Genomic DNA, 17,237 nt, shown 5'->3' with positions numbered 1-17,237 from the left:
TCTTGAAATATTGTAGTTCATCTAGGAGACAAGCGCTTTAAACAGGTCAAAAGAAGCGACATATGATATTAGACATTTTTGTTCTTAATGGCGTCTTACTATAAGTATCTCAGTCGTTGACCTACTTTTTGTATGCATGCACGCGCTTAAATAAACGCTATTGATACGAATAAACTGTCAACAATTTAAAAATTATGGTCTTCTCATTGGTCGAAAAGTAGGCCAAAGTCTCACACATGTGTGCCTAAATTATGACTATGAAATTTTGTTTTTCGGCACGGACCAGGGCTCTTATAATTCATCATCAAACTTTTAAAATGTCCCGTATGTGATATTTTCCTGTGGTTAATCTTTTTGCAGTGTTCAGTATTGAGCTATATTACATATACATGTATATATAAGTATTATCTAACAATCAAGACTATATAGATAATTCAAAATACATTAAAGAGTGATCAGCATATAATTTTTAATCAGCAATACTTTACTCACTATATATTAACAACAAACTATTTACATTTTGGAGGTATAAAAATATAAAAAACTTAATAAACATAGATTTAAGCAATACATAATTCATAAATGACATACATATAACTATAAAACCTGTACATTTAAACTGCACATTTAAACTATAATTTAAAGCGGATTCATTCCATTGCCCTGCAACAACATGCAAATATAAATTGGGAATATACAGTTTACCCCATGGTGACCAATTTCGATTGGTACCACACCGGGCTGTCTAAAGCTGGTTGTAATTAAAATTATATTTGTTCTAACTGAACTCCCATTCATTAAATATAGATTGTTTCAAAACTAAAGCAGGGCAAATTAAAGCAGGGCAAATTAAAGCAGCAGGTTTATTATACATGAATACATAAATACATGCGCACCGGGCAAAGATTAAACAACACACTTTTGCAATAAAACAATTTGAGATCAACAATTTGCAGGCCTTCAAACTTAGCAAATACATTTGTATATAAATACACTGAACAATATATTCAGGTCAATTTGATTGTAAGTAAACTGATACACGTATGTTTGCACCGAAAGTAATCATGTTCCACGTGAACTTGAAATTCTATCAAATAACCATTACATTGTATATTAATAATAATATCCAAAAATACCCCCTTTTTAGTATAAATAAACACTATACTATTTAGGGGGTATATTTTGCATATTATCGTTAATATTGATATAATTTCAAGTACCTGTGCATTTTCTTAACAAATTTCGACAGACATTCACTTATACCGTTAATACATGTATAAATTGTTATATTGTTATATTGTAACACAGTAATTCATCTTTTAAATGAGCCGTGCCATGACAAAACTAACATAATGGGTTTGCGACAAGCATGAATCCAAACCAGCCTGCGCATCCGCGCAGTCTGATCAGGATCCATGCTGTTCGCTATCAGTTTTGCTACTTGTAATAGGGTTGGTAAGCGAACAGCATGGATCGCGGATGCGCAGGCTGGTCTGGATCCATGCTGGTCGCAAACCCACAATGTTGGTTTTGTCATGGCGCGGCTCAAATGGCTGTACCACTTAAGTACATATATGTCATCGGAATCATATCCATTTAGTAGTTAGGCGTAGCTGTTAGGATATTTCAGTCGGTGATATATATAAAAAATATACATATTCCTCACTGAAATATTCATTGTGTTCCGGCTTGACTTTGACAAACATTTAGTACCGTATATCTATCTACCCACACTAATTGACGTTGCTAATACATGTAGTCATTTCGACGCTTACCAAAACATTCCCGGATATGTCGAAATTTGCCAAAACACGTATACTGCAATCTCCCAGGTTATATGGCAGTGTTCGCAAGATAATAACGTTCTCCTTCAACTTCTACAAACTTTGTCTATGCCTGACTCAGTAGGTGACTATTATCAATTTCAAAATATCACTGTTATTCCGTCTTCCACTTTATAAAAGAAACATATCTCTATCACGTTTATCACAAAGGCGCCACATGGAGGCGGCCATTTTACCATGTGACTGAAAGTAGTTCCAATTATATTTCACCTTATTATGTCAGAGGTCTATTGGAAGCATAAAAACCGAGGAGATCAAATTGGATTTTATGAGGGACGGTAAAAATTGACTCTCACGTCAAAGAAGCATGTTCTTGACTCTTTTCATTTACAAGTTTATGTAGGAGTTGATCTGTTCATGAGAAATAAATATAATTATAATAATATTATATGCATTAACATTAAAATACTTTTTAAAGGCACATTTATAACTATTTAGCCCTATAAGTTATTTTGAATCTCTTTTTTCCTCAAACTTTGAACGTTTTGTGAAATATTTTCATTTTAAGATTTCAGGTCATATGATTTGATTTCAAAACTGTCTTCATCACCCTGTATTTCATTGGTTACTTCAAAAGTTTGTTCTGCGCGCTGTGATGCGCGCTGTGATGGGCGCTGAGATTCGCATTGTTGTGAGGACCCGCCTTGTAATGATGGTAGAAGGGAGGTGTCTCTATTACTACGCCGAGATAGATAACTATGAGGAGATTTGCAGTTGTTGCTTTTCTTACACTCTGTCACACGTTCTGAAATTAAAACATAGAAATGTGTACATTGAGAAATATGAAAGTAGACAAAGCCTATGAGCGGGGAAATAAGAAAAAAATAAGTTTATTTTATATTTGTCTTTTTTTTTTCGTTTTAAATTTTCATTTGGTATTTCATGCACCGCTTCCGTTTTCAATCGGAACACCTCTACGATTGAACTTGTTACGCCGAAAAGTTGCGATGGTTATTACTCTGACACTGAAAATTTCATTGATAGGTATAAAAATCTATATACATATTTTTAATTGCTTTTTATTTGGGTTCCTTTTAAATATACACGTCATCGGTAATATGTCTAGGTGTTAAATTATAGGGATTAAAATTGTAAGGAGAAGAAATATAACAGATGATGTAAATTTACCATTTACTATTTGCTTGAGTTCCGTATTGTGACGATTGTCATCTTCGTCATCAAAACAACCAAAGTCCGAACATACGTTGTTTGAAATATTTCCGAGCGGGTTTGGACGTTCACTTCTTACGATCTCTTTACGATAAGAGTTATCGTCTGCTTTATTAAGATCATTGACGCATCTTGGTCTGCCCTGGTTGTTATCAGCATTTTTAAGTGGACATTTATCAGGAAAATGGCTGGCTGGACATTGATAGTCCCAATTGTCACTGGTCAGTGAGCGTTGAATCTCTGCACGTACTCTTGGAAGTGTTTCTGTTTCGTCATGATGTTGTACCTGACTTTCCAAACTGTTGTTGGGGAGTCGAGATCGGAGGTCAGTCTGACACCCCGTATTTTTAGTCTCCTCTTGACCATAAGGGGGTAACCTCTCGATAGACGACATATCTGCACACAAAAATAAATAGTTAAATAAAACATGTAGCTGTAAATAGTTTCTGGTAAACGGTTAATACTTTAACACGCGCTGGTTTAAAGGGCAACTGTAGTTAGAACTTTTTATTATCTTAACATTTTTTCTATAGAATATCCTCATGTTTTGATAAATACCACCGCTTCTGCATGAATTTATCTAAAGAAGATATTTAGGAAATACAAAATAAATAATAATAATTATTAAAAGAAAATATATTTAAATAATAAAAAAGTTAGCTACCGCTGCTTTCCGGTTTGTCGTCAGCGTTTGTTGATTCAGTGATATCACTTCCTGTGAAACTTCTACTAGTATTCAAGGGCGTCGAGGCCTCAAGACCTATAACCAAACAATTTACATAAAAACTAAAGTATATTTGTATACGAAACAGGTAATCGTGAATAGATTAACTACTTTACTAAAATGTTACAACGCCCTCTCCCCCCCCCCACACACACACGAGAATATATTCTAAACTAGATTAAGCTAAGGCATGTCCTAAAAATTTCTACAAATGAGCCGCGTCACGACAAAACCAACATAATGGGTTTGCGACCAGCATGGATCCAGACAAGCCTGCACATCCGCGCAGTCTGATCAGGATCCATGCTGTTCGCTTACAAACCCTATTACAAGTACAGAAACTAATAGCGAACAGCATGGATCCTGATCAGACTGCGCAGGATGCGCAGGCTGGTCTGGATCCATGCTGGTCGCAAACCAACTATGTTAGTTTTGTCATGACGTGGCTCAAATTATTTTCAGGTTCAATTATATTTGTTTCAGAACTAACAAGTACTTAAATTTCCAAAAATGCTAGGAATCATCGTTCAGCCGGGTATTTTTTCTCTCTCGTAAAGAGAGGACTCCTTCCTCCCTGAACAATAAAACTAATGTTTCTTTTTAAAAAATCCGAATAGTTTTTATTCCGCATGATACTATACACACTGGTTTTTTTCTTCTTCGTACATGTAGGTCATATTTCAATAATATTTGAGCCGTGTCACGACAAAACCAACATAATGGGTTTGCGACCATCATGGATCCAGACCAGCCTGCGCATCCGCGCAGTCTGATCAGGATCTATGCTGTTCGCTTACCAACCCTTACAAGTCGAGAAACTGATAGCAAACAGCATGGATCCTGATCAGACGGCGCGGATGCGCAGGCTGGTCTGGATACATGCTGGTCGCAAACCCATTATGTTGGTTTTGTCGTGGCACGGCTCATATGTGTAGGAAAACTAAACGGGATTGCATTATAAATTTTCAGTCGAAATTTACTCGTTATAACTAGACAACAGTCCATTTAAAGAAAATTTCCAGGAACTGGTTGGACGTGTTAAGAATTAGTTTTGTGATACAGCAGCAATAAATAAATTATTAGTGTAATGTTTTACAAACCTTTGTCACTTGTAAGTGACGGTATTTGGACGTTCATCAAAGCACTCTTACTTTCAGGATCGTGTGAACTATCTTCATCTGAAACAATATTCATATTGAATAAATATTATAACCAGTTAGTGTTTGGAAATTATTTTTCTCCAATAAGATTGCAGGATTTCAAATGAAACGTAACATATCGCTACCTTTTTATTATTCTCGTAAATATAGGCAAATGCTTACTAACGTACATAATTGTGAACGTAAAATGACCACAACTTGCACATAATGCAACACTCGAATCTTCTCGGTTTTTTCCGTCAAACTTCGGATTAATAGCCGATATGTTCCGATAACCATTATCTAGTCTGGATTACCTGCCCTTTTCTCTTCGTTACATCGTATAGCTATTTTCATACAATGAAGAAATCTTATAATTATATTCCTTTTTTCCAAACAACAGTGTTCGCTGCGGGAAGCCAAAACAAACTACAAAATACCAGACTCTATAAAAACCGGCAATAAGTATAAATTGTTGGAATAAACATGCCCCGTGTAGTAAGGGTTCAGTCACATGAATGGTCGTTTATCCATGTGTGATCGAAATTGGCGACTCAATGGGTTCGAGTAACTGAAGTCAATGCATCTCTTAGCTTCAGTTAGGTGTTGTTTTGAAGACTGTACCACCCGGACTAGTCAAATTCATCTTTGTGTTGGTGCGCCGTAAAACCAACCAACCAACCAACCAACAAAACAAACAAACAAACAAACTTACCACGATGTCTTCCTTTATAACATAATATATAGACGATTGTTATACTGAGAATGATGACAAGTAACACCAGAAGCGCACCTACAGCTATCAACACGTCTTTAAAGACGCCTCCATCTAGAAGTTAAGAAGAAAAAAGACTATGTGTTAATGTATTTTCAAAAATATTTCATACAAATATAAATTTTGTTACTGGTAAACCGAACCGTTTTAATTGAGGAACATAAAACAGTGAAGAATACAGTATGCAGTCTTCAGCTCAATACATATTAAACTGCGACCAACTTTCATAAAACTCTTCAAGATGTAAGAAATATTGCAGGAGACACAACAATGGTACGAACCAGACAGACAGACGGCCGAACAGACAGATAGACAGACAGACGAAAATAATGTCTATAACTTCATTTATATGTCAATCATTGAGGGGCCGTACAGATGAAACATGTATGTAATTGAAGTACAATTGAATGTGCACTTTTTTATATATTTATTTAAATATTTATATCCGGTATCATTGTTTAAAAAATAAATATATATTTCAAGGACGAAAACGAGGCTTCTCTAGTACCTGTTGTATGTGTCCTCGTTGTTACTTCAATTGACTGGCGTATTGTCACGTCCCACTGCAGACTCTCGTTGCAGTAGTAAGACCACGTGACTGCTTGCGTATGTTTGTTGACTAAGGAACATGAGAAATACACGGAATAATTCACGTTGCTATACCCCAGATCACATACCCATTTGTCGTCTGCTGTTTTGTGGTCGTCTGGTGGAGGCCCGCATCCTTCAGAATTTAAAGATGGTTAGTTTGATTTCTTTTGTGTTAGAATTCTACGTGCATGTATAATAGGAAATAACTTAATATTGACACGCTTAAGTTTTTTCAATTTACAAATTGAAATGGTGTACACATTTTAATGAACGTAATATTATTTACTTATAATTATTTGGTTAAGTATTACATTTTTACATAAGGAGGGCTGTATAGAGCAAATTCAGTTCCAACCTCTAAATTAAGAAACTTTTCAACACCAGATAACATAATTTTTGCATATCGCCAGAAGAATGTTCTTTCAAAATATTTTTTATCGTTAAAAGAATTAAAGTTAACTGTTTGAAAATCTTTTATCTGACAGCACCACTATTGGTACCCTATAAAAATTATGAGAACCATTTTAATTGCTTCTTTTGCTTTTTGGCAATAACTCTTGTAATAGCTATAGTTATTATTTTGCACGAAATTCAAAATACCACATTATTTACATTTTGCTACCTAACATTATTGAAATCCATTATTTATACATTACTAAACACATGTGTGACCCTTCTAAATAAAAAAGCTCATTTCCAATTTCTAAAGAAAAATATAGTTCATTTCAAAGGCATGTGCATAATCTACCTGGAGTTGTTCCGATTTTACAAACTGGATAAAGTTTGTTGTCTCTTTCATATGGCGTTATTTCTGCCGTGATATTGGAATACTTGTCCCCACAACGATATTCCTGGTGGCGCTTGTTACTCTCGTCATTTTGGAAAGCCTTTGTTACATCGCAATACAGGCAATGCTTAAATGTAACACCATCCTCGGTGTAAATGCTGAAAAAACAACATACATAACTACAATGTAAGCCAATACGAAAACACAGAAAAATGACATAATAAATAAACAATGACTTTCTTTGGAGTGACAATACGTACATAAAAACGACTTTTTTTTTAGTAATCCTGTCCGTCAAAACACCACCAACATCAATAACGAAATAAAAACACCACTATCACTTACAATAACAACAACTAGTATCCTAAACGTAACAACAGCAACTCCTACAGAAGACTCAGTTTTAAGCACTCTTCCCCACAAAAATATCATTAAAACTAATTATAGCAAAGTTATAAAAGTTTAAAAGATTTATTAAGGGGCGTACGATGCCGAGTGGTAAAGGTCTTGCGTCACACCGTTGTAGGTTCGAGCCGACGACCGTTAGTTAGCCGGATAGCTTAGAAACATGAAAGAATCCAAAGTCCCTGTCAGGATTCGAACCCACAGCGGTGAGGGGCAAGTGGTTTGAAGTCAACGAACTTAATGGACGCCCCTACGACAAGTAATGGGAATAGATAACACTGTACAGATATCAATCTATTGTATAAAACAGAAATAATAGGGTCTCGTATAAATACAAGGCTATTAAATTATTGTAATTATACTTAGTACGTAAGACAATATATCTTTGCTTTATTGTCACACAAAGTGGGGGACATTCACATTTGTCTCTTGGTGTTTGAAATTATTTTTTTTTGTCTCATAAGATTGTATAGGTATTATTCTTAATCCCGATTTTTTTTCGGTTATTTTTGCCAATTTTTCGAATAGCATTACTACGCCTACTCATTGCACCTATTTACATTGTTGCAACTTAAATTTAGTGAATTAGCACAATTACCCAGTCTAGCAAATCGACTGTTTATAAAGAAAAAATAAAAATATTTGAGCCGCGTCACGACAAAACCAACATAATGGGTTTGCGACCAGCGTGGATCCAGACAAGACTGCGTATCTGCGCAGTCTGATCAGAATCCATGCTGTTCACTATCAGTTTCTTTACTTGTTATAGGGTCTGTAAGCGAACAGCATGGATCCTGGTCAGACTGCACGGATGCGCAGGCTGGTCTGGATCCATGCTGGTCGCAAATCCATTATGTTGGTTTTGTCGTGACGTGACTCATTTGGAGACATCGACACCGTAAAGAGTGAAAGATCTTATGCCTGGCGACTTTCTACGTTTACTGACGGACGAAGACCACCTATTTCCATATGCTGGCTATATATACGTGGCTTACTAAGACGATTTTAATGATCCATAGTCGTTGGCAGGATTCGAACTAAAAGCGGTTAGGGGCAATGGTTTAAAATTATCGACCTTAACCACCTAGCCACGGATTCTCAAAATGCTCCCGGTTGTTTGTGCTTCTAAGTTAGATATAAAACTGTTAACTTAAAATGAATCATTTTAAAGATGTGATGTGGTGAAAAGTTTTACAGACAATTTATGGTGGTTGAATTATTGAAAACCTTATAATATTTAAACTTGACTTTTACTTTTGTAATATGTTCGTGCAATCGCGAGCCATTCTAAATATTTGTACTCACGAAACTAACGAACAAACAAACTCTAGCTAATACAATCAAAACAAATAAAAAAAATACAAAATAAAAAAAACAAACAAAAAAAAAACAAAAACAAAACCACTCACTATTTTCCTGTTTCACCTGGTTTAAGTCTTTCTGGTAATAACGTATCCAAGGATTCAACAGGAGTTATATACAACAACAACAACCACATGATATCTCTAAGTGACATCTTATTTATCTTGATCGTAAGCAAAATATTAAAAATATTTATTTTTTAATACACGAAATAACAAAATCTTATCTGAGCGTAGTTTAACCTCCCACTGCTCGTAACCCTGATATTTTACATGCTGAATGAATGTACACAAAAACAATCAAGGAAGTTTAAATCGATTAAAACCCACGCGTCCTTTTGATAATTTACCGAGTTTAATTCGTCCGGAAGAAAGGTCTTACCGACTCTTTTTTACACCCCCCCCCCCGATCCAACAAACAAACAAATAAAAGAAGAAAAAGGGAAACAGCTATGACATAGATCTATTAAATTTTTACATCTTTATAAATACTTTATGTCGGTCATATTTCGGCCATATGTACGTTCGTATGGCCGGTCTTCCTGGATAAGTAACAGTAATAGAAAACCTCTTAGCAAGTGCCCGGCTAACTATTCTACTTTAATTTTGATTTAGAGATGAGTGATCAGTTGCCATAGAGAAATTTCATCTCACCCGAGGATCGCACCAGCGACCCCTGTATTCTAGATCTCTATTGAGCCGGGCGGGCGGTATATGGCGGACAAATATTTTATTGTTGAAAGTACGATTTACTTCGATTGTTTTCATTACTATTTAATAAGGAAATGTATCTTCGAGGATAACGCGGTTTAACATTTTTCTAAGAAGCGTAATTGCATGAAGGTCATTAAGTACATTTTGTACTTGGAAAAACCTATACTGTATAAGTTTTCTGCGGTGACTTTATTTATGCGGTCTGTTTCAGCACCGCAAAAAGGTGTCACAAACTGTACACAAAAAAACCTTAATCCAAGTCCCTAAAGAACAATGCAGCATGTAGCATTTATTTCAATAGCAATATCATATGAATGCGATTATACAAACAATTTACAAACTTTTAAAACATCAAAAAGTAAACATTTATTTGAGCAAAATTTAAATAACTGTGCCACAATTATTTATGACCAATAATAGCAATTGAAAATGTTTCATTAATTATATCAATTTTACATTTTTAAACAGGGGTATCTGGCAGTAATATAAAAATATTCCTATCAAATAAATATGTACATATAAGAAAGGAATTAATAAATCATTCAAATGAAAAAAAAACATTAATTATTATTCAAATGTAGTTCATGTCAAAATATTTATGTCACCCTGAAAAATTTATGGTGGTGGGGTTTTGTTCACTCTATAAAACTTGAGGTGTGGGGTTTTGTCCACTCTGTAAAATTTAGGTGTGAGGTTTTGTCCACTCTATAAAATTTTGAGGTGTTGGGTTTTGACTGGTGGGGTTTTGTTCGCCATAATTTTAAAGCTTCCCATTGATTTAAAGGATGTAGCGCCGTCAGTGGTTCAATAGTCATATACCGACGAGCATGCAGTACAAATATGTCCCTGGCAGTAGAGTACAGCCTTTGCAGAGCATTCAAAAAAGTACGATCTTACAATAAAGAATACCTCTGCAGAGCAATCACCTCTCTACAACGGTATCGTTGCCCTTACAATAAATGTTACCTCTGCAGAGCAATCGCCTCTCTACAACAGTATCATTGTTCCCAAAAGTGAGATCTGATCTTACAATAAATGTTACCTCTGCAGAGCAATCACCTCTCTACAACGGTATCGTTGTTCCAAAAGTAAGATCTTACAATAAATGTTACCTCTGCAGAGCAATCGCCTCTCTACAACAGTATCATTGTTCCCAAAAGTAAGATCTTACAATAAATGTTACCTCTGCAGAGCAATCGCCTCTCTACAACAATAACATTGTTCCCAAAAATAAGATCTTACAATAAATGTTACCCCTGCAGAGCAATCACCTCTCTTTAACAGTATTGTTGTTCCCAAAAGTACGACATTACAATAAATATCATCTCTGCAGAGCAATCACCTCTCTACTACAGTATCATTGTTCCCAATAGTAAGATCTTACAATAAAGTTTACCTCTGCAGAGCAACCACATCTCTACAACAGTATCATTGTTCCCAAAAGTAGGATCTAACAATAAATGTTACCTCTGCAGAGCAATCACCTTTCTACAAGAGTATCATTGTTCCCAAAAGTAAGATTCTTCAATAAAAATTACTTCTGCAGAGCAACCACCTCTCTACAACAGTATAATTGTTCCCAAAATTAAGATCTTACAATTAATTTTACCTCTGCAGAGCAATCACGTCTCTACAACAGTATCATTGTTCCAAATAGTAAGATCTTACAATAATTTTTACCTCTGCAGAGCAATCATCTCTCGACAGCAACCAACAATCTTTGTCTCCCACAGGGTATTGTTCTATAGAGGTTGTACTTTAATATGTTTTCTTCCTGCATGTGACCCCCATCATATCCACAAAGTATGCAACAGTGTTGAAGACGAATGACATTTTTATTGAAATCAGACCGAAAAAAAAATTGAAATTTAATTTCTTCAGAAATATTTGTTCTCCCCCCCCATCAGATTTTACATTATAACATACAAATGTTCATGTATATTGTATTTGCAGATTAAGATACATATTGTTTGTTCATGCAAAATGACTAAAATGGACCATGATCATAAAGTGTGTAAGCAATGATAAGAATATTCACAATTAAAACCATCCGGCCGCATTTAAGACCACTTTGGTCCAGTCCAGATGGTGGTCTTAATTGACGGTTTTTGTAATATTGTACGTATTTACTAAAATTAGTGATATAATCCCGAGTCCGGATATCTGAACCTTCGAATTTCCGGATGCGGGTATTCGTATAAAATACAAGTATTACAAAATATTCAGATGAAAGTTAAATGTTTTTTTTCCATTTAAACATCTTAAACGTCTTAAAAAAAACCCCAAAAACAGAAAGTTAGTCCAAGCATGCCGGTGATATTAAGATCATTAATGAGCCGCGTCATGACAAAACCAACATAATGGGTTTGCGACCAGCATGGATCCAGACCAGCCTGCGCATCCGTGCAGTCTGATCAGGATCAATGCTGTTCGCTTACAGACCCTATTACAAGTAGAGAAACTAATAGCGAACAGCATAGATCCTGATCAGACTACGCGGATGCGCTGGCTAGTTTGGATCCATGCTGGTCGCAAACGCACTATGTTTGTTTTGTCGTGACGCAATGAATTATCGAACGATTTCACACAGATGCCTATCAGGTGATGCATGTTTTAATTCAGTCACTGGCTTTGACTATTGGTTTTTTAAAACCATATAACTTAATGTCCCCATGTACGCGCAGTATGAAAAGGTTAGGGAAAAATAATTCACAATGATCTACTTCAATGAAAACCATTGTTTCCATTATACATTTTGACTTTAAAGAAGTTAATGGCCGATCGTGACCATGTGGTTTACCTATATTCCCCAGGGAAGGTATAACACTTGTGACCTGCACGATTTAATGATATTCGGCACGTTTTCATCCAAATATAGAAAATTAATCATCAAGATTCTAAGAAAACCCTTACAAAAGATGCTTGATATTTTCCTTTCAATTTTACAATAAATCTACAACATAATTATGCAATAGTCAAACCCGTGACCTTGATTTTATTCGCAGGAAATAATATGACTTCTATTGAATAAACAGAAAGAAGGGACGGAATTCTTCAAATGTCAACTCAGCTTCAAAAAATGTACATGTGTATATTGTCAGAGAAGAAGTGTGTATGTGTAAATGCACTTGCCATGTGTGGCTGAAGTGTTGGTAGTTCACGCTAGTGATAAAACGTTTTAATTGCTTTGGTAGATTGAAAATTATATTTCCACCATCTGAATTACATATTAAAACAAGACACGCACTGCGCTTGTCTTGCACACAACGAGGTTATGATGCTCACAACGAGGATTAAAGCAAAAAAGGGTATATCTTCGTTTCTATGAAGACTTTCAGGTAATGATTTACGCTGAAGACTTGTGGGGATCTGTTTTAGGTTAGAATGCACAAATTTCACCAGAATCGACGTTTTCAATGTTAAATGTGGTCCGGAGAGAAGTCTCCAGTTTTCCAGCTACCCCGAGCGACTGCGTCGCACGGTATTTCCATCAAATTGTCCACCAACAGGCAATATCTTTACATGTGCATACTCGGAAAACACATCGCTAGCTAACTGCATTCCGATATTTCTACTTAAATGTCTGTAATCTTCAAAAATTATGAAAAACTCACCTTGTTTATCGTATCACACGTCCTAGATGGGTGCTCACAACGAGGAACGGAAGTTGCTCACAACATTTTTACCGATGGGCATTTTACACTCGGTGTGAGTTAAACGGGCGTGTATAGTGGCTGATTTGGAACGCTTTTGTCCGTCGTGTTGGCGCTAGCGACAACAGGACAAAGCGCCAAACGGCGCGTTCTCGGACTTTTGTCTTGTCGTCCTGTCGCTAACGATGTACGCCAAACGGCGCGTTGTCGTGCGGCGTGATGCCACATTGTTGTTCGGTTCAAATCGAAGGATTGACTTATAAGCCAAGCGACAGGGCGACATTGCGCCGTTTGGCGTGCTTCAATAGCGACAGGACGACAAGACGACAGCAGAACGTTTGGTGCTTTGTCGTGTTGTCGCTAGCGACCTGACGAAAAGGCCATAACGATATTGGTTGCGTTGTCGTTATCGACAACGCAACGCGCAATGTACCAAATCAGCCACCATAGTTTACTATGATATTTAACTAACTGATTACTGCCTACTATCACTATACTGTACTGTGTAATGTTACTGTGTTACTGTTTAGTGTCTATTATTTACTCCTAATTTCGACGTTTCCCAATCTATGTTTTACCATGGACTTTTAAATGTCCATCGTGTTACCAACTGCTTAAAATCTCGGATTACTCACTGCTTTAAGACTGTCACAATCTATTACTGCAGATTAGCCGATATATTCATTAAGACAAATATTCTAAGACTTTAAGAAAAATAAAAAGATTCAAGAATGTAGGAATCATTTACATTTGTACATGTAATGTGCGACTAATGACTGATTTTGCAGTATTTATCACCATATTTCTACTGCGTGACTATCACAGTAAAGGCTATTTGTGAATAGTTTGCACTCTTTTAAGTTTTTTATGTGAATTGTAAGTGCCGTTTATGTGTGAATTACTTTCTGTGTGCATGCACTTCACATTGTTTTACTTCTAAATATCCGTATACTTCCAGTTTTCAATTACAACCACTTTCAATCATCCCTAGAAATTCTTTACTTTTGACCTTATTTGTCATGTCACATCTTGTATTTACCTCGACTACAGTTATCAGCAGCAGTGTATATTATAGCGATAAAAAACAAAATACCAGTATTTTAGTTCAAAATATGTAAAATAAACATTTTTTACTAATCCTTAATTTACACAGTTACAAATCACAGTAATTTTCTAAAAAAATTGATTTAGACTCAGTTTTTTGTCAGTCTGCAGAAATGGATATTAAAATGGACCACGGTTTCACTATCATTAGTCATAATGTATACTGCACTTCAAAAGCTATAATTTTGATATGTACATATCTTACCCCACAATTCTTAATTGGAAGGTAATGAGTCAATAAAGTAACATTCACTTAACCGAGGAAAAACATTCACTCAGATAACTTTTCAATAAGTTGTCACTAGAAGGGGGTCATGTAGACCCTATGACCCAAAAATTTTCACAAGAACATGCTTTTTCTGTTAGTACATCCATACCTCAATTGTGACAGCTTTACTACTACAAATTGATATCAAGATTGAAAAATGACATTATACAATAGGTTAAAATTGTCAATTACCATTTATTTGAAGTTGAGTTATTCAAAATTTCTTTAAATTACATAACTGGTTATATTTTAACATTGTATTACATTTTTTTGTGGTACAGTATATACTTTGTTAACTGATTGAAATTGGCAGTGAAATTTTGAAGAACAGGGAAATGGGTCAGTAATGGTTTGTCTTTGATACATTATAATAATTCACGTAAAATTTTAAAAGTATGTATTAGCTGCAATGATGATATTTGCAAAATAGTAAGAGAAAATATATATATTTTAAATTTCTCTTCAGTTATTGTAGAAAAATCTGTTAGCTGATCGGAAAGTGGCAGTACGGGGCTATATTTTCAAATTATTTCATGAATATTGGCATGAATCCGGAGGCATGCTGCATATATAAACTGTGTTGTTTTATTCGGAATACGTCAGAAATCTTCATTACTTGCAAAAGTTTCAGCTTTTCATTTCGCAGTTAAATAACCAGTCAACACAGACCAATAGACAGTTGCCAGTCACCGCTGTGGGTCCGCATCCCGTCATGAGCTCTGGATTCTTTCATTTGAGGAGGCTGTCCAACTGGCTTTTACGGAACATCAGTGGTTCCACTCGTGCCCGAAAAAAAATGCACGGAGGAGCATCTGCGGTCTTCGTCCACAGATAACGCAATGAATGAAGGCAATGATGAAGAAAGCGGTGTTCGTAGACAATTTTAGGTGTGTTATTACGTGAATAAAGACTTTAACGGGGAAAGTTTTCAATATTAAAGCAGCATGCCTTCAGATTCATGCTAACTTCCATGAATTTTTTAAACACGAATCTTAAAGTCAACGATTGTGAAGAGAACAAGGAAAGTACTTTATACATTGTAAACGGCATTTATATTCCGCGTTAGTTAACAAAAGAGGTCAAAATATGCAAAAATAGCCCTTACTGCGTTAGTCACGCTGTAGAGATCTGGAAATAAATACTGAAAAATCAGTCATTAATCGCATATAACATGTAAATTATTACTTGAATACTTTTACTTCTCTTTTAAATCTTAGTACATTTTTCTCAAGTATGTTTTTATTGAAACAGTTTGGCTTGTCTGAGGGCATGTAGCTACTGTTTTTATTTCAATAACAATAGTAAATATTCGGATAAGGAAAAAAAACATAATGATTATTGATATACATGTGCATACTATTATAATTCAAAATGTACAAAAATGTATATAACAATGACAGACCTTGAAATCAAGATTATTTACAAAGATTTGTCAATGAGTCACGCAACGTCGCATTTTACGACACTTCCCGAAACTACGACAAGTGTCTCAACCAATATAATATTTGATAATTTATTTTGTCTTGCAAAATACCCAATCAGGACGTTTTAATGCCGCCGACATTTTTATTTACATATTTACCTTAGTATTATTATACCCGGGCGATAAATTCAAGTTCCTGGTTGAATAGTTCGATTTAACCCAGTTTAAAAAGACAGGGTAAAAAATCAACAGTTATCAGTAGGAACTTGCTCGACATAATACAGTAATTGTATGTTGAAACAATTTCTATGTTTACAAATGTAGCTAGTAACCTCTGAAAGAAAAACAAAAGCAAGATGATACTACTTCTAGTAATCAAAATACAGATACCTAAACAATGCAGGGGTTGGGTAAATCTTTTAAAATATTAATATTTATCTTAAATCTTTACATTAAACAAGCAAGGGACGCGTAACAATTTAGGAAGAAAATTGACAACCAATCCGGGGAGGGATTGAAATCGACGCGGAACTTATAATTGATACGGACTAAGTGACACAGATATATTTTGAAGGTTTGACGAAAAACCGCGATAACACTATAATAATATGGAAAAGTGTCATACATTTTATCTCGGGTAAACAATAAATAAACAATTTAATCTTACAATAAAACAATAAATCTCACCAACAATAAAATGCCCCTGATAAATGATGTTACATAAATATACGAATATCAAAGCGTTATTTTTTTTCTCAAGTAAATTAATGTTTTAATTTATCGAACACGGGCAAATCAAGGAAATGTTCGGTGATGCATGTTCAATTAACACTTATTCATTCAATGATTTCAAGCGTAAACATAACAAACCTGAAAGTACATTTTTACTATCAATACCATTCACAAGTTCCCATTCACAATTAACTCTGAATACATCATGAATCTTTACTTTCAAGTACAATATCATCCGTGACCTTCAGCGATAAATTTCCTTACATGAAGTCAATTAACCGATTCAAGGAACAGTGCACGTGAAGTAGACGAACCGTGAAAATGAGGGAAGTCAGATATTTTCCTTGCATGTCCATATGCAAAATACAAATTACCAACGGCAGTATTCCCCCTGCAAGTTCTAATGTAAAATCTTACCCACGGTTTTTCCTCTTGAAATTTTCATTGTACAGTCACAGATATATAAACAATTATCTCCATGGTACAATATACATGTGTATCTTACTCACGGTGACCTTTCCCCTTGAAAGTTCATTATATATACAAT

General features: G+C 35.2%; 1 protein-coding gene across 1 annotated transcript; it reads right to left on the bottom strand.

Annotated features, from left to right (window-relative positions):
• Window positions 1–455: 455 nt before the first annotated feature.
• Window positions 456–9,081, bottom strand: LOC132754150 (uncharacterized). The gene is made up of 8 exons (XM_060744743.1): window positions 8,845–9,081; window positions 6,992–7,188; window positions 6,161–6,376; window positions 5,593–5,706; window positions 4,839–4,916; window positions 3,679–3,774; window positions 2,973–3,410; window positions 456–2,589 (listed from the first exon to the last, which is right to left on the bottom strand). The coding sequence occupies exons 1-8, from the start codon at window positions 8,949–8,951 to the stop codon at window positions 2,348–2,350; spliced, it is 1,488 nt and encodes a 495-aa protein (XP_060600726.1). The 5' UTR covers window positions 8,952–9,081; the 3' UTR covers window positions 456–2,347.
• Between the last annotated feature and the right edge of the window lie 8,156 nt (window positions 9,082–17,237).

The sequence above is a fragment of the Ruditapes philippinarum genome, unplaced genomic scaffold (genome assembly GCF_026571515.1).
Source record: "Ruditapes philippinarum isolate M1 unplaced genomic scaffold, ASM2657151v2 ctg6247_1_1_1_1, whole genome shotgun sequence".
NCBI lineage: Eukaryota > Metazoa > Mollusca > Bivalvia > Venerida > Veneridae > Ruditapes > Ruditapes philippinarum.
This window is presented reverse-complemented; position numbering and strand designations above follow the sequence as displayed.